The sequence below is a fragment of the Strigops habroptila genome, chromosome 9 (assembly GCF_004027225.2).
Source record: "Strigops habroptila isolate Jane chromosome 9, bStrHab1.2.pri, whole genome shotgun sequence".
Lineage (NCBI taxonomy): Eukaryota > Metazoa > Chordata > Aves > Psittaciformes > Psittacidae > Strigops > Strigops habroptila.
The window spans coordinates 25,942,969-25,970,537 of NC_044285.2; the positions used below are offsets into that span (position 1 = coordinate 25,942,969).

The window sequence follows — 27,569 nt, forward strand, 5'->3', positions numbered from 1 at the left end:
TTCTCACCCTTCCATTCAGAAGAACCCAGTCTAGATCACAAATATTGGTGGGATGGAGGAAGGCATATTGTGCCCAACTCCTCCATGCTCTATACAGTTCTTGTTGCTACCACCCACCCTTCTCATGTCACTAAGTGAGAAACTCATGGCTCAGATCTCACTGAAGTTACAAGGAGTTTTAATGGCCTTAAATAGACAGGTGTGAGGCGTGAGGAGGAAAGAGAAAAACCCCATAGTATGGTAATATTAGGGTATGTTCAGCTGATCTCTTACTGAGCAGATACTGTTTTCCGTGCTCTTAGTAAAAGAACAGTTGTTACCTCCCATATGAAAACATCTCTGTTGACAGATGCTACAGCTCTGAAATTAAAGTCAGAAACACTTTGTATCCTGAATTCCAGACCGAAAACAGACTATTGTAGCAATACTCAAGAATTTTTATGAGTAACCTGGCAAAGGGCATCTATTATCCTTCTAAAAGTTGTGCCTGAACCAATACACATGGTTTAAACACCTAAATACTTCATGAGAATTTGGAGATTGCTCCAGACTTCACAGATGACTTGTGAAACATCAGAACTCCCTACTGTCCAAAAGACCAGATCCCTGCCCTAGCACCAGAGATCTTCAAGGTTCTCAACTCTGACAAGCTGCAAACACAGAAACCCTTCTCCTTTCTCAGTGTTAATTCCGCTATTGCCTAAGTCCCCAGGCAGCAGAATTCCTTCATGAACTGTGCTGCCAAAACACCCACTTTCCATCTTACCCCATCAAAAGATTGGAGACCATTGGTCATCAGCAGTATAAACAATCTCTGAGCTTGTGATTTCCTTTCTCGTATATAATGGTGGAAGGATTAAGGAAGAAAGCCACAGGAAGATTCTCATGAGAATGATATGCAGAAAGGATTTCTTTCTTCCATGATTCTTACTGAAATTTGAATCTGACAGTAGTGAACATTATAGCTACTGAAAGTTGACACATGCTGTATTTTCAGACAACAATAAAAAAAAGGGCATCTTACAAAGGTGCCTCCTAAAGGCCTAGATGTGCTCTGGGAGATGGACACAACAGAGCAACAACAACTGTCATTTTATGAAAGACTTGATAAATCATGGAGAAATCTTATAAAATCCATCACTTGTGAAGAACAGCAACAGCCTGTAAGTGGTTTTGATACTGAATCCTTAGGAGCACTGTGTTGGACACATGAAGGGCACTCTGGGCAGCAGGGATTATGGAACTGGGGAGGACAATCTCTGTGTAACTCATTGAGAATGGTTAAATCTTGGCAGAAATGTTCAGATGAAAGAAAATGTAGGGCAGCACAAGCCTCAGGGGTGATGCATGCTAAATAACAAGTTCATAACCACCTCAGTAATGAGTCCTACAAGGCTTTTCTTCCTGACACCAAGGGATACACAGTTGGCACTTAACTGACAGTCCACTGATAGAAGTATGGGTTTGGGGCTATAGGCACATCTCAGATTGTAGAAGAACTGGCCCTATTCTCAGCATCCTGCCCACTTTGCCACAGGTCTGACATGAGCCTCAGTTCATGACGAAATTCTGCCTAGTGAGCTCCCTTTCAGTGTTCAGCCCTGCCTTCCCTTGTTCCTTTACCTCAGCATCTGGATCTCTGGAGACCTCCAATCCCTGCTGCTCCCTGCCTGCAGGCCCAGCAGCCTTCACTGCCCACCTCTGCACTTCCCACCTAATGCAGAGACTGAAAATAACCTGTGAGCCAAGCTCTCGGCAGTCATGGTACAAGAGATGGTGTAACAACATACACAGCAGCTGAGAGTAGTAACTACAGAACTACTTACTAGTATCTATTGGTAAGAGCAAGCTTTGAATATTTCCAGTCTGTATTTGGTTCTTGTGGAGGTACCACAGAAATACAGAGCTCTGCTTTTTTATGGTTACTCCACATATACAAACAAGGTGGATATTCATATCTGGAATATGAAAGGCTCACAGAATGTTACCCAGCACTGGAGATTAGTGAGATGTTTTGGGGTTTGTATAGTCCCACCAATGAGTAGCTGTTAGATAGTTCAAATAAATCGTTTATTTGGAAGTAAATTTGATTTGGAAATATAATGATAGAGGGATTCTTAGGAAAAGTCTTAATTTTTTCCTACTGATGTGTGCTCACATGATTCAGTTTGGTTTGTGATTTGCCTTTGTTACCAGCTTCATAAGGAGTGTTTGCTATCACAGCCAGACTCAGGTCATCACCTGCTTCCATTCTGCTTTTCTGACCATAAAACCTCAATCTGTCTGTAAAGGAGCATCCAAAATGCACTGAAAAAATACACATCTTCCCACACGGATGACAAAATTAGAACTTCCATTCCTTGGACTGACATGACAGGATAGGATAGGCTGCTCAGAAGTTTTCCAAGATCACTTCCAAGAGCTTCAGAGATGCTTCAGAGAAGATTCAAAGTGCACCAAAGCTTTACTCAATTTGTTTTGTTGGCTGGGAGAGTGATCGGTGGATTCATATAATAGTTCAACCTTAGAGCAGGAATTAAAATGGAGCAACCTAGAAAGTGTTTTATGAGTCCTTCAGAGTTGCTGGGCAATTGCTGGGCAATTTTTTATGCCACTATAAAAGAAAACACAGGAAATTAAGCTGCAGAAAAATATATTGAAATAATGTGAAGAGCTTGACTTTAGCCCTAGAAAGCTAAAAAACAACCAACAATGCTTAAACTAAAACTGCATCTTTGCCTTGAATCTGTCTGAAAGTTCATAGTGTCTAGATAAGGTGCTACTAGTTCCTTCGAGCAATGGGTTTCATGCACTTTGGCTGTTGTGATTACCTCTGAATTACCCTGGAGTTTTTAAAGCTTAACCTGGCCCTTGAAGTTATTTTAATGTAAAGCATTTTGTGGCTTAATATTTTTGACACCTGCACCTCGGAGAGGCACATATGGATTTTGTTTAGAGCTTGTGTTTGCAGTTTTTGGATGGTGCACAACTGTTCAATCCAAATTTACTGTCAGCCTCAGCCACTGCTTTAGAAACAACATCGTTGCACTGGTTTTGTTGGTTTTTAAAGGGACCTTCACACATCATTTATGTTTCCTTATATCATAGATTCATAATAAGTTGGATTGTGATGCATGACTGAGGGGGAAAGCTGAATGCAGATGGACTGAGGGTTGATCCATAGTTTACTGTAGTCAATCAACAGATTTCTATTAGCTTGGCTAGTTTTTGGACTCAGCCTTCTATGAAAACAGATGCAGTTATTGACTGTGCTGTAGTCCCTTCTCTAGAAACGTTGAGCAGTATGGTAGAAATATGACACACAAGATGAAAGAGGAAACTGCCTTTATGCTGTACCACACAGAGTAGGTGTTTGGGCCAGGTTCCAAATCGATGTAGTTCAATGGACTTCAGATCAGACCTTGAGGTGACACATTCATGGAGAGTGGAAACAAACGTAGAGGGAAGAAATTAAGCAAAGGAATTTTTAATAGGAAAGAAATCCATTTGCTCTCTTATGCTGTGCTGTAATTCCCCAATGAACTCCAGCCACAAAGGTTATTTAAAATAATACCGTGTGATCTCTAGGAGATAACCTTGCACTGAAACAGTGTAATAGGTTTTCTCTATCTCTGGTTCCCGTATTCTCATGAGATGATCACAGAATCAACTAGGTTGGAAAAGACCTTTAAGATCATCAAGTCCACTGTAAGAGGAATCAGGATTTAGGTAGATTATTTGTGTTTCACCCCTCTTGACATGTCAGGGTAGGATCATTACCCCTCTCAGCAGCTGGTGCTTTTGCCCTTGCAGCAGCCAGTTTGCAAGAGCAGTTTGCCCCAGCCCAGGCTGATGGCACCCAGGGCTCAGGTTGGTTGTCCAGCCCTGCAGCTGCCCTGGGAGCAGGTCAGGGATATGGAGTAACGGAGGTGATGGTGCTGACAGGTTTCCTGCCTTTCTGAGGCAAGTGTGTGCAAGAGGCCTCCACAAAAAAGTCTGGTAAACTTCTTATGAGTTATCCCAGGTCACCATGACACTTCTCCCACAATATCCCTTGCTTCCTGTAATACAGAGATTCCCTGGCTTTGCTGTTTTCTTTACCCCCTCTGCATTTGGCCCCTCTCACCAAGTAGCCCCAGCATAGCACCCTCATGCTAAAGTGGCCAAAATATGATCACAAACCAGCTCCTGCACTGAAGGACTTTTTGGGGAACTGAACCACAGTGGCAGAATGAGGAAATCCAGATTCCCAGCTCTGCGCTGCTTTTCACTGGCTCTCCCGGTACAAGTGGATCAGAAGATAAGCATTAATTGAATCTCTGGGTACAAAACAAACCTATTGCTGTTACTGTACGTTAGTCTCACTGGAACTGCAGGAAAATAGGGAAGTGCTCTGTGTTATATAAAGCACTGCTATTTGTGCATGAAACGCACTGCATAAACACAGAAAAGTATCATTGATGTGATCTTTTTTCCGTATAAATAGAAGGATCTTTTTTAAAAGAATCCTTCTTTTAAAAACCTATTTTAAAACCAGAGTTTGGTTTGAACACTAACATCAGGGTTAGTTCAATCAACAGAGTTGTTCCAGATTTATTCAACATAACTATGATCAAAATCTGAGTGTCACTCTCCAGCAAGCTGCATAATCTCTTTCTGCAGGATGCTTCTCTCACCTCTTTAACTCTTAGGCTGCTCTGGTTTGAATTCGTAAGGATCAGATTATCAACACGTATTTATTCCTCCATTCCAAATACGTGTCTCATACTGAATAGCTGTTTCTTATATATGTGTAATAGAGGGAAAGGCCTAACATAGAGGATTTCTGCCTGGAGGCAGGCTTCTTTTCTTTATCTTTTGCTTGGAATGTTACTAGCACTTAGATTTTTCCAGGGCTGGGAAGAGCTTTGGCTGAACCCCTTGGAACACAGACACCGAGGCAGTAGGGGTCAAAGGACTCATTACAACTTCTCTGAGCTCTGATTGCTGAGGTGAAAGGAGGCAAGTTGAGATACTCTTAATCAGAGCAGCTCTACACCGCCTCACATCTACACATGCTTATCTAGCTGACACAAGGTCTGTTCCAGCAACAGGAAGAGGCACATCCTGCTTTAAAGCTGGAGAGAGGAGTTCAGCCCAGGTCCCCTCGCAAAGCGAGTTTGGAAGTGATAAGATCTGCTTGCTCTGTGCTGCCTGCTTGTGTTGGACAGTGTGTACCAGAGCTTATTCAGCTTTCATAACATTTGCAGTGAGCAAAACAGGGGGAAGTACTCTCATACTCTCGTCATGTTCCCCCTTGGCATTAGAAATGCTTGTTGTCTGCACAGTTCTAAGAATTGTGGATTATTTTGACCTTCATAATTGCTTTTTATATGTTGCTCCTGAATAGTTAGCCTGCAATTCTTATGTCAATTTTAAATGTCAAGGCAGTAACAGCGTCACATGATGATATGTTACTACTTGGGGTGACCTGATTTCTGTACAGAAGCAGTGTATGAGATGACCAGGTAGCTGGTGTCCAATGACAGTTTCCTGCACCAGGACACAGCCTGGAGAGCTTTGAAGTACCTGTTGCAACTAAACTGACTCTCCCAACTGTGTTCAGTAAGTAGCAAAACTCACTGGGAATAGAGGTGAATATGCAGGAGAGATGCCAGTGCAAGCAGTTGTCCCAGAGTTACTCAATTGCTTGTCTAGTAAGTAGGGTTCCAAACCCAATCCTCAGTCTCTTGGTCTGCACATGCTTATGCTCTGTGTTGATTCAGAAAACATGTTTCATAAAATCCTCTCTGGATTGAAAGTCATAATCTATCATCTTCACTTACAAAAGACCAGAGGGACTATCTGCACAACAGTTCCCAGTATGGTAAGTTTCTTAAGACATTAGTCCTCATGATTCATTTCATATTGTTTAGCACTTGATTGTTTTTATAAGAGTGGTTAATAAACCGGACAAACTGCAAAGTCCACGCCAGGCTGAGCGTTTCTGCTTGCTGTTAGAGCCCATCTTCTTCAGTAATGACACAAGGTGATTCTGAATGTTGCCGTTTAAAAATAGTTCCTAAGTCAGCAAGCCAAGAGTCTGTAGGGTTTTTAAAACAGTGATCTTTGCCAGATGTTCTGACACTAAAACAAGCAGTAGTGAGTGTGTTAAGTACTAACAAGAATGGCCAGAATATTGTGCAAGAAAGTATCTCACAGAGATGCAGTAAAACCTAAGGTGCTGGGCAGGGTCTTACCCAACACTGCTGAGAGGTAGCGGCAGCATGAGCTCTGCCTGCCCGCCTTCCTCCTCCAGTCTGTCCAGTCTCCAGTTCAGAGGACACTGGGTTACCACTTCAACCTATTACTGGATGCAGATCTGTAAACCTTGGCATAATGACTACTGGATGCTTGGTCTCCTTGTCTATGATGGCAAAGACCACCCAAAAGCATCTGATTCTCTTGTCTTGAAGGTCAGATGTCGCATCATAAATAGTTTACTGCTTATCATGCCACAACAGTACTGATTCTAAGGTGATTTTGACAGTTGGTTTGTTAGTGTCCTAAAACTGTTTGTGATTGTACCGACACCTCCTGCCTTTATCCAGAAGGATCCAAGTTGAAGATTTGACTATAGTAGGGCCTGGATCCTAAAGCCATTCCTCAAGTAAGTCACTCCACATTTCCCAAAGGCTGATTTGCTCAGAGCCAGTTACTGCTTTTCGTTCTCTTTGCACAGAAATACTTTTACAGAAGCTACCTGGTTTCAAACATTAGGAGCTGCCCATGGAATTTGTGTAAGCCATTCCAGGGACTGGTTGCAGATAGCTGATGCTCTTCTGCTACATACGCAAGTAAGGGTAAAGCAGCTAAGAATCAAGCTTTTATAACACTTCAGGAAGGAGTACAGTTGTAAAGAGAAAATGGTAAAAGATGGTGTTTCCCAAAGTGACGGTGATCCATGTGAACACAGCGTCTGTTTCTCCCAGGAGACTGGAAAGCTCCAGCAGCCAGACAGCCCTGGTCTGTGTACACAGTACGGATGCCCTCAAACCTTAGCCCTTGGATACCTCATGTCACAGGCAGACCATCAGGAACCCAGGCAGGTTCCCATGAAAAACGTGTGACTGGGGCAGCTTCCACTGAACCACCTCATTTCCATTAAATGTTTATCAAATTAACACCTAACTCTGTCAGCCTATCAGGAAAGCATTAATGCTGCACTTCACACTAAGTTAACATCCCTTCATGGCACACTTTTGCCATACTGTTTCTTCACACCCCCTGTCAAATGGACTATAGGAACTCCTGAACCCACCTACATGCAGTTCTAGGTCACAGTGAACCTGTGTATCAGACTGTACTATAGATCTGAACTGATACAAATCCTGTTTTATAGATCAACAGTTCCTCCTAGTACAAGCATCACCTTGAACAGTGTTCAAGCAAGCCCCTAGGCTGAATCCTGAAGGAGACCTTTCCATTGGCTTCTCTGAGGCTAGGATTTACCTGTGTATGGCATACCAGTAAAAAACAGCCTAGGTAGACAGCAGAAGCTGGACAGAATCCCATGTTTGGAAGAGAGGAATGCTTGGATATATGAATTCAAGCATAGTCACCACAGTCTCCATTTGCTTTTAAAAAAGTAATTCTTTTGAAGCTAATCCATTTTGGAATCAGTTGTATTCTGTTGCCTGCCTGTAAAACCTGGAAGGTTTCTTCAGCCAGGTTCCAGGTTTAAAGCTACTCACAGGATAAGTTCATATCAAGTCATGCGAAGCCTGAGTTGCACATCTTATCCCCCTGCCACTACCTAATGCTAATGCTGGAGATAAACCAGTGCTATCCATATTGCTAACTCATGGTCTTATCTTGATGGCGCTGAAATTTCAGGCAACTACAAGCATGGCCTGTCAACCTCCACACTGAAGTCTGAGCCCTCAGAGAATAAATGCCAACCATAGAAAGAAAGATACTTCCTTTTCGATTGATGCTATAACATCTTTACCCTCTCTGTTTTATACTGCTTCCACTGACATGCTGTGAATGCCACAAAGAAGAGCTCAGATTGAACCCAGTTAATTACAGGATTCACACAGATGGGTTGCCTGGTGCTTTCCAGAGGCAGCTAATTAAAGCAATGTTAGTCAGCACCATTAAAATGCCAGCTAAAGCTTTGGGAACACTCCTGATTAAGAAGCAAGGTTCATAAATACGGCTTGGAGCAAGGCAGTATATTTGCAGTTCATTAACTGCATTCTAACATATCTTAACTAAGGCACAGGATAATGCATGCTGATAGCAATATTAATGCCAAGACTTTTCAAAGTTCAAACCTGGCACTTATTAAAACAATCCACGATGACTCTAATTTCACATTCTACAGGAGAATCTGATATCAGGAGGGAGTCTGAGCTCCTCTAATTAGCCATGATTTAAAGAGCACTGGAAAAGAAACCAAGGCAAGGCCTAGTTGTAGCAAGTCAGTCACCCACTGGCAAAGAGAGACAAACTGCACCAGACAGAAGTTACATTTAGACATACAATATAAACAGAGCTTCCTTGCAGTTTCTGACAGATGCTGTGTTTGCAGAAGATCAGCCATGCTCTCCAATATGCTGTTTCTGATATAGGAATGTATCTTTTTGCAATAACAGTAATGTGGTTGTGATCTGAAAACTCTTCCTAAACCTTCTTTTATGCACCCAAATAGCCCATTCACTTAATATACTAAAGGATTAATCATCTGCACAGGTATGTGCAGCACAGGACCTCAACCATGGTCTTATTCCCTGTAACTGATTTCCAAAGATAGGCAGATGTCCATGTGTTTTGGGCTGCATGTCATGATTTAGCTGTTTGTTAGAGGCTTAACTTCCATGATCAACTTAGAAGAAATAAAGATGAAAACAATTACCTACTGCAACTCCCCACTGTCATTCTCCAAGCAATAAAAGTTTCACCATCCTCCTTCCCTTATTTAAAAGCCACAGTTTAAAGGCATTTGGTGATTTCCCAATGAACTGAGCATTGTGGCATATACCCAGGTAAATCTGCAGTAAAATTTACTCTCTTCATCCAATGCTCTGAAGAGTCACAATGAGTCATTCAGGTATTGGTCTTTGCAAATGTCAGACCACAAGCCAAACACTGCTTTTGGGCCAGTGTCCCACATGGGCACAGCCATGTGCTGCAGAGGCTGCCTGAACAGGCCCTTGCATCCAGACAAGAAGCACTGTCTTCTCCTTCCATTTACATTTCTTTCCAGTTTTGCTGCTCTTCCAGTTGCCCTAGGGGCAAGGGGGTAACTGAAGGTTTGGCAATCTCTCTTTCTGCTTTCCACGAGGTGATTCTGGGAAAGCCCAAGACACTTTGGTGCCATAAGCACAGTCCTGAGAAGTGCCTCTTTATTCATGTTTTCCAGTATTTGGGCCTGATGGGGCAGTAGCTGAACTAGTGACTTGAACCTTTTGCCAATGCCAGGCAAAAGATGTGTGCTGATTAGAGCACACACCGTGCCATCCCGGAATGTATGTTACCAGCAAACCATACAGACAGTGCCACAAGCACTGCATTCCTATGCCAAGCACAGGTGGTGTCAAAGCTCTGTACTATTTGTAACATTTTGGAAAGGTATCATTGATTGCACTGAAATAATGATGTATTCAGTGCTTCAAAGGAGGAAGTGCGAATACCATGACTGTTCTTGAAGAGAAATGAAATGTCAGGCAAGCCTAAGTGGCTAAGTTCTCCTACCATGCTCCTGCAGAACACTCTTTGCTGACCCACAGACTCTCAAATACTGTAGCACATGTATGTTTCACAGCCAGATCTGACATTCAGAATATTCTTAATATCTGATGGACCCATGTAACTAAATATGTGCTTTTATGGAAAACTAAATGTCAGTGTTTAATGCCAGTGCATGCCAGCAGAAAACGGCTCTCTCACTTGAGCTCCCAGCTGAAAAATGTGCATTCTGTGGTGGCACAGCTTCACCCAAAATCTCCCCAGGTTTATCTGATAGATGATGAAAGGGGCTACAGCAAAACCTGAGTTTTCAGGTCAGGTTTCTTTTACATGAAAGCCTAAACCCACTGAATGAAATTTCAGCTGCATTCCTAGAAATCTGCAGTGATTCAGGCTCCAGAGAACAAACACTCCACTGTTACTTCCATGGAGCTCTTGTTCAGAATGTCTTTTCCCATGCTGAGATGCTAAATTCATGTGAATCTAAATGTATAGTGCCAGATTCGCTGCCCCATCGGTATCAAGTGACTTACATTTCTTGGGTGAAGTATAATCCCTTTGCACAGTTTGTCAACTGCTAATAGTTAAACAATCTAGGGGATGTTTTAACATAAGGTATGGAAAGCTTTATGTCTTAGAAGGAAATTTAACCCATGTGGTGCAGACCTCGATCTGATCTTGAGTTGAAACAGGAGGTTTCAGGGTTGAATTGACACTGCCATCTTGTGCACTTTGTCATATGCACTGAGTTCTGCAAACCAAATACTCATTTGCACATCTGACATTAAAATGCATGTCGGAGAACAATCAGCTTTTGGGTGGCTTTTGAAGTCTGCCTTTGGCAGGTTTTGCTCATTTTGAAAACAGCAGCAGCAATGAACTGTGAAGGCCACTAGGAACAAACACTTGTGCAGTCCATAGTTTTCTCTTGACGCAGTTTCCTCACCAGTACCATGCTCCTCCTCCAGAAGGTTTGAGCCTGTGGTTGGCATGCAATGATGCATGCCCTATGGCACATCCTGCTAACATGCAACTAAGTCTTCTATAGGCTGCAACATCACAACTCATTAATAAAATGATAGCAGTACTAAGAAGGGGAAACCACAGCAGGACAGTGCTAGTGATGGTGGGATAGTGTACACAAGACCTAATGCCCTCAACATCAAAGCATGAAAAAGCCATGTATAACAAGTGGGCACATAACTGCACCCGTCTATCCTAATACCAAGTGCTACAGCAGGCAGAGCAAGAGAAAATACAGCAGCATGAGACACGTTGGCTAAACAGTGCTGGCACTGCAGTTGATCATCAGCATCCTAAGATTAACTGGGACAGTCAACTCAAAGTGAATTATTAACATGCAGCAAAATAGCAGCATGAGAATATCACTTACACTTTACAGTATGACAAAACTTGTCCTTTCATAACAAAGAGAAATGAGGGAGAAGGGAAGCTTTTCCTCCCCTGTATTTGTGATATTGCCAGTTGTCAAGGATATCTGCATGAAGTGTTCCTTTCCTATTGCTTCCAGAAGACTCCCTTTTCTCAGTAAGCAGCAAAATCACCGGGAAATCCTGTGAATACAATGGCACCACCTACCATCATGGTGAAATGTTTGTGGCAGAGGGACTTTTCCAAAACAGGCAAGCAAACCAGTGTGCCCAGTGCAGCTGCTCAGTAAGTAACATGGTTCGACAGAGCCCTGCTCTGTCTGTGCTTCATTTCTCCTTTCTAGAAGACATGACACTGAAATATAAGCACTACATAGCAAAGGCTGGGAGTTGAGAGTTAATGCTGAAACTTGTAGTGTTCAGAGCCAGTCTGCAGTACCTGGTAAATGCCAGGCTACCTCTTACTCAAACACTGTGGACAAAGCTTACCCTGTTGAGCATCTGCTCTAAGTGAGCCTCCAGTGCAGAGGCAGCAGGTAAAATATTGCTACTTGGCATAGATAGAACATCTAGCTTCAAGCTGACTGGAAAACACAGTGCTACGCCAATGCCTGAAACTGAATTCAGTTGGACTGAGCTGATAAGTAGAGCCCTGCAGGCTGGGAATGGACAACACTGTCAACTGGCACTGGGCCACAGAGCCAAGATGTCACCAGTTCAAATCCTGTATGTCTGAGCAGTAACCCATGGACTCCTCAGAGCCAGTGTCTGAACCAGAACACCCCTCTCAATCCAGCCAGCTCCTCAGTATCAAGTATTGGCAACTGTGACCTTCTCTGATCAAATCATCATATTCTACATTAACTACAAATTTAATAGGCCAAGCACTGAAAAGACTTTACAACTTTAAGTTACTGCTGAGCTATTCCTCCAGTCCAGTGGTAAGACACAACTGAGGGAGAGGAGGGGGAAGAATTTACACTGGGTGATTTAGTACCAACCATGTCAGGTCCATTTTCAGCCTACAATAATTGCAGTTCTTCTCCCCACACACTTTCATCTCTTCCCTTTCCCTCTGCTATTTTTAAGGAAAGGGATCTTCCTCTGTGTGACAACAAATTCTAACAAAGCTATTCAGACTTTTTATGGGGCTGATACTCTGCTTGTGCCACTACAGTGGCATTTATGGAAACACACATACTAGATGTAAGCACATCCATAAAAAATGCATGCACAGTACCAGGCAAATCAATGACTCCTCCTAAATTCTTGTGTTCTACTGCAGGAAGGAAACGTGTACTGTGGGTTGAAGACTTGTCCCAAATTAACTTGCTCTTTCCCAGTCTCTGTTCCGGAGTCCTGCTGTCCAGTTTGCAGAGGTAAGTTGAAGCATAACCACAGAAGGACAGGCTCTGAATTTACCCCTTCCCCTGCCAGGGCCCTTTCTGTGCACCAGCACTGGCCCTCAGGACACAATCTGCAGGTTTCCCATGTACTTACAATCCAAAGCATGTTGGGAAATTAAACCACTGGGAAATGCCAGCAGGGGAACATTGCTACCTTTGTGTTCCTAAATTGAAACAAGGGGAGTATGCACTGATGATAAAGTTGCATCCCCAGAACAGGGTTAATCAAGGCTTCAAATGGCCAGGTCTCTCACCTTTGCCTGAGATCCCATAGCAAATGATTGCTGGAAATCACCTTGTGCGCAGCATCTTGTTAAGCCGCATAAAACCAATAGTAAATCTTCATCCTCAGTTTGCATGATGTTTGGGAAGAGATCTTCCTTTTGGTCTGTACAGAAGCTAGTGCAATGAAGTCAGATGAAAGACTGACACTTCTACACCCTGATGCAACCTCCACCTTAAATTTAACTGTAAAGCTGGATGAGACTTTTCCCCTGAGTATCTCCCAAGGTGTGGCACAGTCACCCCCTAACTGCTCCTGCTCTGCTTCGCACACAGGAGATGGAGAGTTATCATGGGAACATTCCGACGGGGATATCTTCCGGCAGCCGGCCAACAGGGAAGCCGTAAGTGTGACCTCCAGTTTAAAGACAGATTCCTGCTGTGCTTTGTGCATCAGTACATTGGGGAAAGAATAGAAAAGGATGGTAACAGGTCTACTGCTTCATCCTGGGCTCTGTGAATCTAGCCCAAAATAGGTTTCTTCCACTTCGGCAAATCCCTTAATAGACTCAGCCTGAATTCAGGAATAATGCTGAATTATAAACTCCCATGAGCTCCTGCAGGCTTTGGATTTTGTCTTTGTTGTATATGCTCTATAAGAATAAAGCTCTGCAGTGTTTTGTTTGCTATGCAGGTATCACTTTTAAATCATAATTGCAAACACTTACTTCCCAGTTGGCATTTACACATGTATATATTTACTTTAGGGGCTTCACTACCCATGGGGCTAAGAGTATCCATTAACAACTTACTTCTCAAGAGATGATTTTTGTAACAGCATCTGGAGAGAATATGAAGTGCTTTTAAGCATTAGGTGCATTACCTACATACATGAACTAACAGGTCTTTGGATTAGTGAGAAGAATCATGCCTTGTAAAAGATCTGCTGTAAAATACACTATTCCTTTATGCCCATGGGTATTTTGGAAAGTAATTTTCTGAAAACAACCAGTGGTTTTGCTCTAGAAAACACACTGCACACTACTAATACCACTATTATTATTGTTACTACTGTTCTTTGCAAATAAAATGAGACTTCCCAGACTGTAAGACTCAGTCTGTGCAAGCCTAACACTGGCCTTGTGTCAAGAGTTCAAAGCTACAGGCAAACAAGAAGCTGGACAGTCACTCTGGACATGCCCTGCCACTGGAGCCCCAGCAGAAAGCAATTGTGATGAGGGAAACTAGACAGGCTTACAGTTTTTCTCATCTAATCTTAGAGCAGACATCAGTAAAGTAGGCATCTAGCTTTGAACATCATTTTTAATACATGGAGTGAAATAGGCACTTCTGGGTTGTGATTCATCTCCTCATGATAGAGAGTTCCACAACAGGTCAGGTTCTAAAACTGCCTCTCTGTCCATTGACTCAATTTAGGACTTCAGATGACCAACGTAGATAAAGACACCTACACTGACATATACAGTCTGTGAGACGAGTTACAACCGCGTATGTGTGAATGATGTTTGATGATAGCGGCAACACTCGTTGTCTGTGTTAAGCTTCTTTCCCCATGATCATTGGAATAAGACATTTACTTTCCTGCTCTCTTTCTGTCTCTTAAACAGAGACACTCATACCACCGCTCCCACTACGACCTGTCACCCAGCTCTGCAAGGCAGGTAGTCAACATTCCACGTTTTCCCAATGCCAGGAATAACCGTGGAGTCCTCCCGGATCCGCAGCAAGCTTCAGGAACAATAGTACAAATCGTCATCAACAACAAGCACAAGCACGGACGAGGTAAAGACAAGTACTTCTTATGGTGTTGCTCTGGGTCAGGAAACAATCACCTGTAGCTCAGAAAAAGCTCTCAAAATATACAGCAGGATATACAGTCGCAATTCATACCGGTATCAAGAGACCCAAGGCCAAATCAGGGAGGCAAAAAGCAGTCAGCTATTAAAGATATGAAATCAGCTCTTGCCTGAGACTAGTTGTGCCTCCAGACAACAGGGCACCACGCTTGTGTTGCTCTCTGAAATACCTTGTAGGATTGTGCCACGTAATTCTGAGAACACCTGCAGTGGCTACTAGGGAAGTGAGTGCTTTGTGCCACAGAGGACACCACAATGCCTCCAGATTCACTCACTTGTTCACACGCTGACTGCCCAATAGGAAATGATTCGTCCTATTTTCTTTGCACCATCTCTTGTTTTGTAACTTTACTGGCTGTAAACAGTGTCTGTTTAAACTGCCCCATAAATCTCAGACCATAAAGTTCTGCCATAGGATCAAGAGGTTTTCTGCTTCCAAGGCTTAGCAAATTATTCTCAAGAAAGGCAGCTGCATGACTTCCCACCCATTAAGCTACTTGTCTGACACAGTGGCATGCAAGGGGTGCTTTTCCTCCTCCAAAGCTAATACTAGAGGCAGAGTAGGCAATTAGCCTGTACTGGATGCCTGAGCTGTAAAGAGGCAAAGTTAACCACGATAATCAGTCTGACTCTAAGAATCCTTTAGTGCCTTCTGATAATACAATATAGGATATATTACATTATGGGGACAGCAGACCTTTGAGCCCATATGGCAAACCTTATCCAAACATGACTGAGCCATATTCGTGCTGCATTACAAGAAAGACAAAAATAGAGGGAAAATATCACTTCATCGGTTAGTAAGAAAGCAGCTTTTGCACAGTAAAAAGGGTGGGAAGCTCAGTTCCCACAGTGGTGTCCCTCAGAAAACAGAGGTCTACAGGACCAGCCATAAGAGAAAGAGCTGTAAAAACACATGTCGAGAAGACCATCTATCCACAAATGCCAGTCTGTGTGCACTGAGAAACTACCCACAAAGAGTTAAAGGCCCTTGTATTAGGGCCAACTAATCTTTTAAGGTATTAACTAACAGAAGGAATGTTGGCCATAGGATCTTTATTATCCACCTGAACAAGCATGAAAAAACATTCAGATCATGCCAGTGTTTTATGCTGAGTCTAGGAGCAGGAATCTCCGTGCAGTGCAGTATCTTTGACATGTAATTCACACATGAGGACATCATCAAAGCAATTTCTAACTGATTTGTTTCAGCAAATAAAGAGCATACAGATGAACAGCATATTTCTGGGTGCAGTATATAGGAACTGCCACAACTTCAGACACTCACGGCCTGGAAAGTATCTGAGAGATGCCCATGATGGGAACAGGAATGCTGACCATGTATTTTCTTTTGTTCTTGTGCAATTACGAAGTGTTTTATTAATTAATGCACATGCCCCTTGAGATGCATTTCAGTAAGTTAATAAACACACGACGACTCTCCTGACAAGCCAATACTGTGCAGTTGCATGGATACAGATGTATCATTCTAAACATGAAGAGCACTGAAGACAGGGCATCAGGGAACTAGAAGTTATTTGCCATATTTTGGCTCCTACTGGAAGCTTCATCTGCTACCTCAGAGTAATTATTTAACTGTTCTGTGCTAAAGAAACCCTAAACCAGAGAGAACCCTAAACCAGAGAGAATACGTATCGACACAATGTCAAAATCACCCCGTGAGGGTGAAACCATGAAACCTTTATGTCCATAAAGGATCCAGAGAAGCTGGGGGAAAAAAATCCATAACAGCAGAAATATAACTAATAATACAGTATTGAAGCATGTAAGAGGCCTGCTGAGCAGCTGAGTACTTACCAGTTTCCTCAGTTATGTTTTTTCTCCCATGTTCTTAGTATACAGATAACACTCTATTTGCTTTTATTTGAGAAACTAAACTGTTTCGTACCTCTAAACAAAGCTATGTCTTAAGAAAGAGTTAAAAAGTAGCAAATATAAGCCAAATGATAGCATAACCCCATGAAAGACAATACATTGCAAAAAACACTCCCCATAAATCTCAGTAACTCAGTAAAGTTTAAGCCAGTTGGTCACATCTGTTACCAGTTAGATGTAAATTTCAGATTACAGATAAAAATTAAATTGCTTTTGAAAGTTACAGGCAAAATAGGAACATATTTTACAAATAAAAGCATTAATAGAAATGATGGCATATTAGAAGAATTGGAAATATTTACAACATATCCCAGCTTCACTTCAGTTGCTTTTAGAAATGAGGCAGTGCCCTTTCTTTCACCTTGTTAGGATTAGTTTGCATTTTTCTTTGTGTTTATAAAATATTGAAAAAGAAACAAGTAAGGTTTATAGGACAAATGCAAACATGGTGTAAAGTCATATAATTCCCATTAACTGCCGGGTGACCCAAACTGGCTTCCACCAAGCATGGATTTTTCCACTCTCCTGGTGTCAGCTGTATTTCTCTGTCTCTCAAGGGCACTGATGCATAAATATTCCGAGGTGCTGAGACATTACTAGAATGAAATTTCAGTCCCATATAAATCCTTTCATGTTAGTGTCGTCTTGTGATTCCAAAAGCCAAATGTCTCTATATACCTATAGACACATATATTTCCATAAAGGACATAAAACTTTATTTTGCAACATTCCCCTGCTTTGGTCTGTGTGTCGTGTGGCAGGAACTCCCATGCAAAAGCAACGAAAGGCCCCTGGTTGCATTAACCCATCCTGCTGACAGCATGGCTCTCACTACAGAAGCTGTGTTGAGTTAATGGCTAGAAAAGCTGTGCGGGTGACTCAGTAGCTAATGTCATGATCCTGTCATCTGCAGATTCAATTCTAGAAGCCAGAGCCGATGTGGCAGGCTGTGTCCTGTGTGGTGACTGAGATGAGGAGGGGAAGGAGGAGTGAGTTTTATAAGTGGGTTAATGATGCACAACTGAAATGTGTGCACTGGAGAGGAGCTACTCAAATGCTTGACTCAGCCATCTTCACTGTTCTCCTCAAAAGGGTGATGAACACTAGTGTCAGCAGAGATGGAATCAAGGCAAAACTGCTCAGAAAAGGGTGATGATAGGCCCAGACTCATTTAAAGTAGCAAAACTCAAAAGTTAGCATGCAGAGAAATGGGCCAGAGACACTAACAAATGATGTACAGAGAGACTGCTTTAAACAAATGTGCATGAATCAAATGAATATTCATAGAGACATAGCCAAGGAATGTACCTTTTCCCGTTGTACTTCTTCTTCCTTTTCTCTTCTTTTGTAGTTTGTGTTTCAAATGGCAAAACATATTCACATGGTGAATCTTGGCATCCTAATCTCCGAGCCTTCGGAATCGTAGAGTGTGTGTTGTGCACCTGCAACATCACCAAACAAGAATGTAAGAAAATTCACTGTCCAGAACAATATCCCTGCAAATACCCTCAGAAAGTAGAAGGAAAATGCTGTAAAGTCTGTCCAGGTAAAACAAAGTTGATCACAGACCACCTTTTTGCTGTGCATGTTAAGGGGCTTGGCTCAAGCCTTCTGGTCACAATAAGATCTGATGCAAACAGCGACAGCACTGCCCACTGTTCTCATGTGTGTGCAAAGGTCTCGACGTGAGGCAGGCAGAGCTGCTGTTCCTCAAATGAGGGGACTGCTGCCGGGGCTTGCTGCCGGGGGCACATATGTTCTGATCAGACCCTGTCTTTCTCTCCACTGGTAGCACAACTCCCTGACACCCATTTCTGAAGAGACTATTACAGAGAGGTACACAGAAAGTTCATTATTGTCAAAAGACCCTCCCATCCTTCCCCCGCTGCAGTGCCTACAGAACCTTCACATCATTTTCTAGCTTATAAATTTGCATGGAGATCATTATCCTTTCTGCTTGTTAAAATGTACCAGAAGGATTCAAACCTCCCAATTAGAAATTGGTTGCTGTCGGTTATGTAACTTAATCCTTAAAATAAATACTAACTTCTCACAGATTTAGCATTGTTTCTATGCTGCACTAATGGCTGAACTTACATAGACAGTACTTACTAAAATCAATGCCTACAACTTGTGAAAAACCTGCTAATATGAACCTGCTGATGGTCCATCAGCCGTGTCACATAGGACACAAGAGGTAAAGGAGTGTCCAGTTCCCTTTGGTGCCTTTAAACTTCTTTTCTCACCTGTATGGCCCATTTCTGTGTTTGTTTGGTGATACACTGGGGGGAAATGCTCTGAGGAAATGAGTTGTTCTGTCATGTATAGAAATTCTTCCCATTTTCTTTGCTTACTGGGGAAGAGCACAATGCAGTGGCTGTAGGCAGGAGATGTCTATCTAGGTCTTTCGGATATTTGTGAATCACAGCTTTTATTGGGCTTATTTGCTATGAGAACAGTCAGCAAAACCTGGCTAACAGGCTTCAATAGAAAATTTAACAGCAAAAAGAAAGTTACTGTCTTTTTGTTTGAGATTCTGTGTGCTGTTTTTTAAGAAAGCTGAACCTCTCCCTGCAGTCTGTCTGCTCTGTGTGGAGATATGTATTCATTGTTAGGGTTCTCCACAAACAGCAGTCCCAGTGTCTCGAGTTGCATCATCACTCTTGCATTCCCGTCCAAGGTCAGTTACCAACAGAACAATTACCATTTCTACTTCTGCTCTACGACTTTACCAGGTGGGCAGGAGATAACGGGCACTGTGGCCAGCCCAGGCTTGCACTGGCCAAGCAGAATGCAAACCGTGTAGGTTCTACCTGCCCTTTTCCTCAGCAAAGCATTAATGTGGGTCTCTTCACCCGTTTTCATTTAGTTAATCTATTGCCTCTGAGACTTCCACCATTATTTCAAATATGCTTGAAAAGTGGACAACAGGTTCAAAAATTGTGAGGAGTCTCACAGACCTCATGGTTTTACACAGCTCATTTCCTTATGAAACTGGATTGCAACTACAAATACTGCCTTGCCACCCCAGACAGGCGACCAGAACAATATTAGATGTCTGAGGCCAAGCTGGAGATGGATTTGAGTGGCCATACAAGTGAAAGTTCTACTTTTAAACTAAAGCTGCTTGGCTATTGGTGCCAAGTAAGTTCTGGAGGACTTGATTACAACTGAATTATGTGTTCTGGGTTTTTTTAAACAGAAGAAGTGCCAAGTCAGACCTTTGACAACAAAGATTACTTCTGTGGGAAGGAGACATTTCCTGTCTATGAATCCATTTTCACAGAGGAAGGAGAAACCATCAGAAAAATTGCAGTAGAAACTGAAAAGCCACCTCAAATAGAAATACATGTGTGGACAATCAGAAAAGGTGAGTTGAGCAAGTTCTTTCTTTAAAGAGTGTATCATCCTCCATTAAAATCCCAAGACAAGTTGAAGCATCCTGAGAGTGTCCTTCTGGCTATTCAGGATACCACGTGCCAAGAGGTTCTTATTTAAGATGGACTAAAAAGCTTTGCATTAAAATCAGTCTGCCCTGTCTGATGCCTTAGTGATGGTCTAGAATATGGACAAAACGTGTAAGGATGGAAGCAGCATCTTTTACTAGACTAACTGGTAATTAGAACAAAATAGAAAAGTATTCAGAAGCGCAAATTCTGCAAATCCTGAACTTTTAGTACAATAAAAATTCTCTTCCACCTCCTGAAGATCCTGTCTACTTTATCTACTTAAAGCAAAAACCATGTGATCCTCATAGGAAACCCTCATAGACCCCTTTACAGGGAAATGATACCTCTCTAGAATGCACTTTGAAGCACAAAGCCAAGCCCAAAGTGTGAGCAGAAAAGAAGTCACAGAGGATCAGATGGTTAATAACTACTCTGTGTTCAAGAAGCCACAAAGCCTTGTGATGATTTGATAGTGATGTTGCCTGCTAGCTCATGACAGGCAAAATGGCATCTGACTGCAAAATGATACTGGTTTTCTCCAAGATGCTGGGATTTTGGCTTCTGCTGTAATCTTACGTTTATTCATACTAAGGAGGAGTTCAGCTGTGTTGGAAAAGAATTGGCTATTTCTCACACCCCTCACAAACTCTCTGCAATCATAAATCCACAGAAGGATTTACAGGGGAGTAGCAAAAAACTAGAGGGGTGGCAAACAGAATAAAAAAGAAAAGGCTGAAAATCCATGTACTTTTGGTAAGGGTTATTTCACAAGGCGGCTCAACAGGGCAGTAATTCTACATACAGGCAGGACAACCACCCAGGTTTAGAACAACAGGCACACTTCCAGTAACATGCACTTCTCATGTCTTTGCTGAAGGCATTCTGCGTCACTTCTACGTTGAAAAAGTGTCCAAGAGAGAATTTGAAGAACTTCCTTACTTCAAGCAGATCACAAGGACAACCCCTAGTAAGTAAAATTCTGATCTCTTCAGGTTTCTATTCTCCACATAAACGTAGCCTTGAAAAACATTCTCTTTTACTCAACACAAACAGATGTACCAAGTTTTCCCTCCAGAACATGGCTCCCATATTCATAAGTTTAGATTTAAATAATGACAATACAGTAATTTAAAATATAGATACATACAGCAGTAGTTCATGTCCATGCTGTCTTGGTCTCCTGTATTTTATTAAAATACAAATAGGCTGTTTTCTGCCCATACTGCCATAAGACTGAAATATGACTGACATCAGCACAGCAGCACAATTTGGATTTATTTAAGTAACATGTCAAGTTACCCCAGTTTTTTAAAAAGTCATTTGGAAGGGAAAAAAATCAGAGATGATTAAAGGAGTTCTCTGACATACATGTATGTTGTGTTTGAAACAAGCCCTTCCTATGTTCTTAACAGGATCTTCATTATTAAAATCTGTTTATTGAAAGGACATGCAATTCTTTTGTCACTCTTGATTCAATTTCTATTTTGTATTTTAACCAACTTGGGATATGACACCTAGTTTGATAGTTGAATTAAGGTAGAGGCATTTTAAGTTCCCAGTGCTTTTGCATTACAAGTTGTCATTATTTCTGGGCTCTCTAATTGGGTAAAGAAGTTTTTTTCCCAGGAATAATATACTCTTGATAATACAGGCTTAGTGAGAAGCAGACACCTTTTCATGTAAAAAGTGTCCTCATTTTTGCTGTCAGCCTTCCATAAGCTTGTCATTGTTGTCTATACCACGGTATTGTAGTTACCAGGACAACAGGCATTTCTATTCACATGATAAAAAAATGTACAGAAATATGAATATCCAGCAAACACAGTTTGCATTACACACGGGTAGGCAGAGTTCACACAGTGCATGAAACACTTGGACTTGTTGCTTCCCGACTTTTAAATACTTTGGTTTATCTCCAGGCTTAAATCCTCACATCGCTCTGTCATAAAGCAGAGTATCCAACATCATAAATGGCTGAATAAATAGTATCAACTTAGGGTACTACTTAAATAAAGAAAGGAATAATATTCTGGTCCTTGTTTATTATTTTTAACAAAGTTATTTTGCATGGAATATTGTAAGATACTTTGAATATTTTCCATGGGAGGATTGGACATTCTCTCTGTGACCATTGTGAAGCAGTTGGTCTGGAGAGTGCTCGTAAATGTCTTCGAAGTTCCCCGTGCCCTTTTCTAAGTATCTGTCCTCTTTGTGTTTTTCTTTTCAGGCCAGTGGAAAATATTTAGCGAGGGAGAAGCTCAGATCAGCCAAATGTGTGAAAGCAGAGTGTGCAGGACTGAGCTCGAGGATCTGGTAAAGGTTTTGTACCTTGAAAAATCTGAAAAGGGTCACTGTTAAGGGAGACAGCACTGGAGGGAAAAACACAAGAAAACTTATGAAAACTTGGATCTGCAGCTGGACTGCAGGCTTATTTTGCTTAAGTCAACAGTTGCCCTAAAAACCAAAACTATAATGCAGTAATTATTCACATCATGCACAGCAAATTTGCTGCTTTATGTGTAGTGGTCTGTGTCAACCGTTCAAATATCTCCTCCAAAAGACTAGGAGGCTCTGTGTTACTGGTGGGGGAAGGAGAAAGAGAGACTGTACTCTCCCAGAATTGCATTTCTTTACAAGTTAAAAAGAGAAAACAGAACATTTTTATTATTATTATTTGGCAACTTAGTCAAACTAATGAAAAGAAAGACACCTAATAAATGTTCAGGAGCTATGTAGAGCATTATTTCCTGTGCTGAATTTATACCATTTCTGGTGTTGAAATGACTCATGGATTATTTTAGTAGTGGAGGAAAAATACAAGTGATACAATACTTGCGTTGGAGACATAAAAACCCAGATTTAAACTAACAAACTCCTAAGCAGCCTGCCTTTGGGATGATGTCTTGTAGTTGAGCAAATTGAGTCTATAAACTGAACAGCAGGTGTTAGTGGCAACCACTGTATTTTTGTAGCAATTTGAGCAAATGTTCGCTTTTAAGTGGTTTTTACTCTTTCCTCCACCCACTTCTCTATAAAAATGTGAAGTGTCAGCTCCCTATCACAGCCTTAACAACTTCATTCTTCTGGGCCCTATTAACTCACGGGCTTGGCTGATAAACTGCCTTCTAAAGTGACATGGCAGAAGGTGGTGAAGTACTTGGAGTACTTTCAAAACACCTAGCTGGTTAAACCTCCCGATGAATAACTCCTTAAAAGTTACGACAGTGCTTAATTTATTGGTTCTGATTTGCTACAAACCAAACCTTCAGCATTTTCCTGAGGATGACCTCTCTATTCTCACATGCTTCAAGGACAGGTTTTTCCCATGACAAACGCCAAACAGCTACAGCAGGCCTTTAGAACACAGCAAGCTCTGTGGAAACTGTTATCTTCATGAAAAACAAATCTGAGAGGTCCTGTTTAATGTAGTATAGGATCTCTGCAGTGTGTGTGTAAGAAAGGTGCCTCTCATCTGCCATGCTGCCTCGTGTCTGCCATGCTGGATTAAATCCTGAGAAGCAAGTGAGTCTGCCTGCTTGTGCTCCCATTTTCTACCCCACAAGCAGATGGGAATACTGCTGTTCAAACACAAAAACAAAGCTTTATGGAAATGGTCTGAGCCAGGGGCTGGGTCTTCACAGGGAATGAAATCAACAGTGACAGCAAGGATTTTCAGGTCTGTCACCCTGCCAGTGCCAGCATGCCAGTGTGTACCCACTTCCAGAGGGATGAAGGTGTGGCAGAGCTCGGTGCCGAATGCCAAAAGCCCCTTTCAGGCAGAGCTTCCCCATCCTGAGGGGATCCCTGTCCTGAGCAGCAAAGCCCAGTGGCCTCCCCCTGGAGTGCTGGGCTGTGCTGCCTGCAGCTAACACAGGGCTTCCCAACAACAAGGGGCAAGTGAGGAGAAGAGACATGAAGGGGAAGGAAAAGCTGAAGGGAATTAGGAGGATACATATGTGGTGATCTCAGTTCCTTAGCGATTTGCCTGTATATAACCACCCCGATGTCCCTAGGCCTGGACAGCGCAGATAGATAATATTTAGGAATACTTCCCTCCCTACCAAGCACTCAACATGAAAACACTAAACGGGAGCTCCTCCAGCCACCGCATGGATTGCAAGAACAAAATACTCTCACCTGGTGTCAGTGAGAACCATGGCAGTCTCTTTCCAAGCCTCCATGGGCGGCAGGGAGATCCTCCGAGGTCCCTCCATGGCCGCCAGGGACTCTCGGCTCCCTGCTCCTGCCCAGCCTCGGTGTCCCGGGGTTGTTCCTCACACCTTTCCCCTCGCTGCCCAGCAGTGCTCCGCCCTTCCTTGCATCCGCCTTCCCGCGGCTCCTCCAGCCCCGCTGAGGGGCTCAGCGCTGCCCTCTGTGGGGCCGCTGGAACAGGCGGGAACTGGCCCACAGGCTGAGGTGGCAGCCGCCATTAGCGGTCCTGTATCACTGTGGTACAAGGAGAGCTAAGTGAACTGTCCCACCATCTTCCACGGGACTCCATGGAGCCTCTGCCTCCATAAATCCCGCCCTGGTGTTTGAAAGGGGTGCGGTGTATCCTAACTGAGGTCCTGAGACCTCGCAGTGCCAGAGGTTGCTGCGGTGGAACTGTACAAGGAGCAGTTTGGCATCAGCAGCACCGACTGCACGTGGCATCTACAGGGTTGAAATGTGCTGCAGAAGTGCAAAATTTCATTATAAATCTTCTAATAAGTCATGAATGAACCTTATCGTTCCTTTGGTGAAGACATTGTGAGGAAGAGGTTCTAAGGAATTGTAGCAATCTGGTGGGAAGACCAGCAGTTGATTTCTCACCTCACGGGCATCGTCTGTGTGTAGCAGTAGCTGGTGAAAAAAACACTAAGTGGAAAGTGTACAGTGTTTGTATTTTCTTTCTTTTAAGAAGAAGGCAACCTGCTTTTTGTATGTGCGACAGGACAGGCGAAATCCAGATTGTGTATTTATTTTATAATAAACATTTTTTCTTTTAAGAAAAGCAAAAAAAAATCATAAGCATCATGTAGTAAAATGCAGTGTTGCATTTTTCCAGTTTCTGGTCACTTAAGACAACAAAATACACAGTGTCATGTTTTTCATGTCTGTTACAGTACTTATTTATGTACTTGTTGTATCACTTTGACCTGGTTTGATAAATTAATAAACCCTGAAGTTGATAATAAAAGGAGATGGTTTATGTATGATGCTGTTTGGTTGAGATGTTTGGTTTCAGTTCCCTGTTTGCAGCCCTGCTGCTGCCACCTCAGAGAAAGCCTGGACCCATGTGCCTGGCTGGGTTCAGGTCCTGAGCTATGAAGGGTCAGATTCAACACTTTGGACTGCTGGACAGGGTGCAAAGTAAGGCTTCAGCACTCACCAGCATCCTTCACACTTCAAGTGTGAGCTGGAACACATGGACTTCAGCAGTGCACCTAAGATGCCAGTTTATCAAAACCCAAAGAGATGTTTGTAGGTTATGAGCAGCTCTGACTTACTGTCCTGTATAAACAGGCCTGAGGAGCTCCATAGAGTGCTCACATGGGAGTCCCAGTGGACTGAGCAGAACTATGCAGCCCTCCACAGCCAAATTTGCTTCAATTAATTAACAGCTGCAATACACTGCAGTGTTTAATCCATAGGAGTGGTAACCCTGCTCCCCTCTCAGTCAGTTTCAGACCAAGACAGTAAAAACTGGCTGTAACTCAGCATCCAAGGGGTCCACACTGAGCCCTGGCCACTCACCACGTCTGACAGTCAGACACCTAAAGCTTGCAGCAGCACAGCTGTGTCCTCAGTGCTGCTGTAGTTCATTCTTTTGGGTCTTCTCTCAGGAACCAACTTCAACGCTCACCTGAGCTAAATTGAAATGTACAGAAATTATCACAACCTGGGTGACTTGAACAGACAAATCAGAAGGATGAGCAGGATGCTCAAACTATCATCTTATTTAAATTGTTTAATTGTAAGAGCCACGACTGTTTGCCTTCAGGACTTGTTAGTAGGGCAACAACAGGATGCCAAGAAGATGCAGCATAGGACCTGCAATAGATAGATTTTCTGCTCAGACTTATTTGACCTTTGGGAAATAGCCAATTTAATTCAGCTTTTACCTACCCAGGATGATTAATTTTGAAAATCAAAGCACTGACATCTATATATGGAAACCAACTAAAGAAGAAATCAAGCATTGGCAACTGAGAGAACAGTACAGAATATGCTGCCTTCTGGGCAATACATATTCTGAAGCTCAAAATAATTGGGGAAATGTTGATGGAATCAATCTGTGCTGATGACTAAAAAGAGATGGTCTTTAAAAACATAAGAAAGAAGTGTAAAGCATTAACTCACACATAGCTAGCAGTGTAACTAAAATGGAGAGCATAAGCCTTGGGAAAGATGATTGTTCAAAGTGGTTCCACAGTAAATCACTCTGAATCAATAAGTACATCAAATGTGAAATTCAAGATGTCTCTGGGAATTCCTCATGAAATCAATTTCTGTTATTTCATCACAACCTGCATGTTTATCTTAGCCACCTTTTTATTTTAGCAAGGCATCTGTTACAAGAATCCCTTCCATGGGCCATACCCTAGGCATGCAAACCTGTTCTGCTCTCCTCCTGTAAGAGCCCCGAGCCCCTTTCTCCAAGCCAAACTATATGAGGAGCGTTAGACTTCCTAGTAGTTGCAGACTGAAAGTCACCAACAGTCAGGGTTGCACAGCCACATCCCCAGTGAATGTATTCTCTTGATTTCATAACATCCAAATACTTTTTAGCAGCACACTAAATCTTATTCCCCACTTCACTCCTATTCCCCTCTCAAGTAACACTGATCTTCTCTGCCTCCATGGGACTCCACAGACCAGGAGGGGCTGGGTACTCCGAGAGCCCTATTCACTGCTGTGTTCTCCTGAAATTACTTTTAAATATACCTACACAACTACACAAGGAAGAATGTGTCAGCCTGACACTCTCATCTTCATACACTCTCCATTAAAAAAAAAAAAGGTCAAACCATTTCACAATTCGGATGATGAATACGTACAAAATAATTGATAGCACATGAAGTATTTGCGTAATATTGGTGTGCTCTGGTGCCTATTGTGTTATCCATCGAAGATAAAAGCCAAGATTTTTGAGATTTATTGTGGGAGGGGTGAAAATTGACAAAGTTAATCCTCATCTCCATTTACTGCTTTTGTTTGGGGTTTGAAAAATGTCTTCATCTTCTGATCTGAGGTTTTGGACTGTTTTACTTCTTGGGTGAAGTATGTCTGCAACTACATGAGTATATGAGTATGAACCCACAACCCTGCCCTTCTCACATAACACCAACCCAACTGTGAGCAAGAATGCAAAGTATCTAAAGCAAAAACAAATAATTGATTTTAACCCGGCAAAACAGTTTTTAATGTAGTCACACTGGATGGCAGTTCAGCGTGTTCAGAAAAGGCAGTGAGCCTGATTTCACTACCACTCAAATTAAAAACTCGCAATCTGTCCTCAAATGACCTCAGCTCAAGAGACAGAAACAGGACATCACACTAAGCCTGAAGTGTAGCTAACTGCTACTTGATCTCTCCACCAAGGTCAATTCTATC

The 27,569-nt window shown here is 42.4% G+C and overlaps 1 protein-coding gene across 2 annotated transcripts in view; it reads left to right on the plus strand.

The window, feature by feature from the left end:
* CHRDL1 (chordin like 1) overlaps nucleotides 1–25,168 on the plus strand; it is a 38,675-nt gene extending 13,507 nt beyond the window's left edge. For both annotated transcript variants that reach the window (XM_030498356.1, XM_030498357.1), the window contains 8 exons: nucleotides 11,264–11,409; nucleotides 12,409–12,502; nucleotides 13,088–13,155; nucleotides 14,380–14,554; nucleotides 17,876–18,070; nucleotides 19,727–19,894; nucleotides 20,851–20,940; nucleotides 22,201–25,168. In XM_030498356.1, the coding sequence (XP_030354216.1) occupies nucleotides 11,264–11,409; nucleotides 12,409–12,502; nucleotides 13,088–13,155; nucleotides 14,380–14,554; nucleotides 17,876–18,070; nucleotides 19,727–19,894; nucleotides 20,851–20,940; nucleotides 22,201–22,331 (1,067 nt within the window). In that variant the 3' untranslated portion in view covers nucleotides 22,332–25,168. The remainder of the gene's footprint in view (nucleotides 1–11,263; nucleotides 11,410–12,408; nucleotides 12,503–13,087; nucleotides 13,156–14,379; nucleotides 14,555–17,875; nucleotides 18,071–19,726; nucleotides 19,895–20,850; nucleotides 20,941–22,200) is intronic.
* The last annotated feature ends 2,401 nt before the right edge of the window (nucleotides 25,169–27,569 follow it).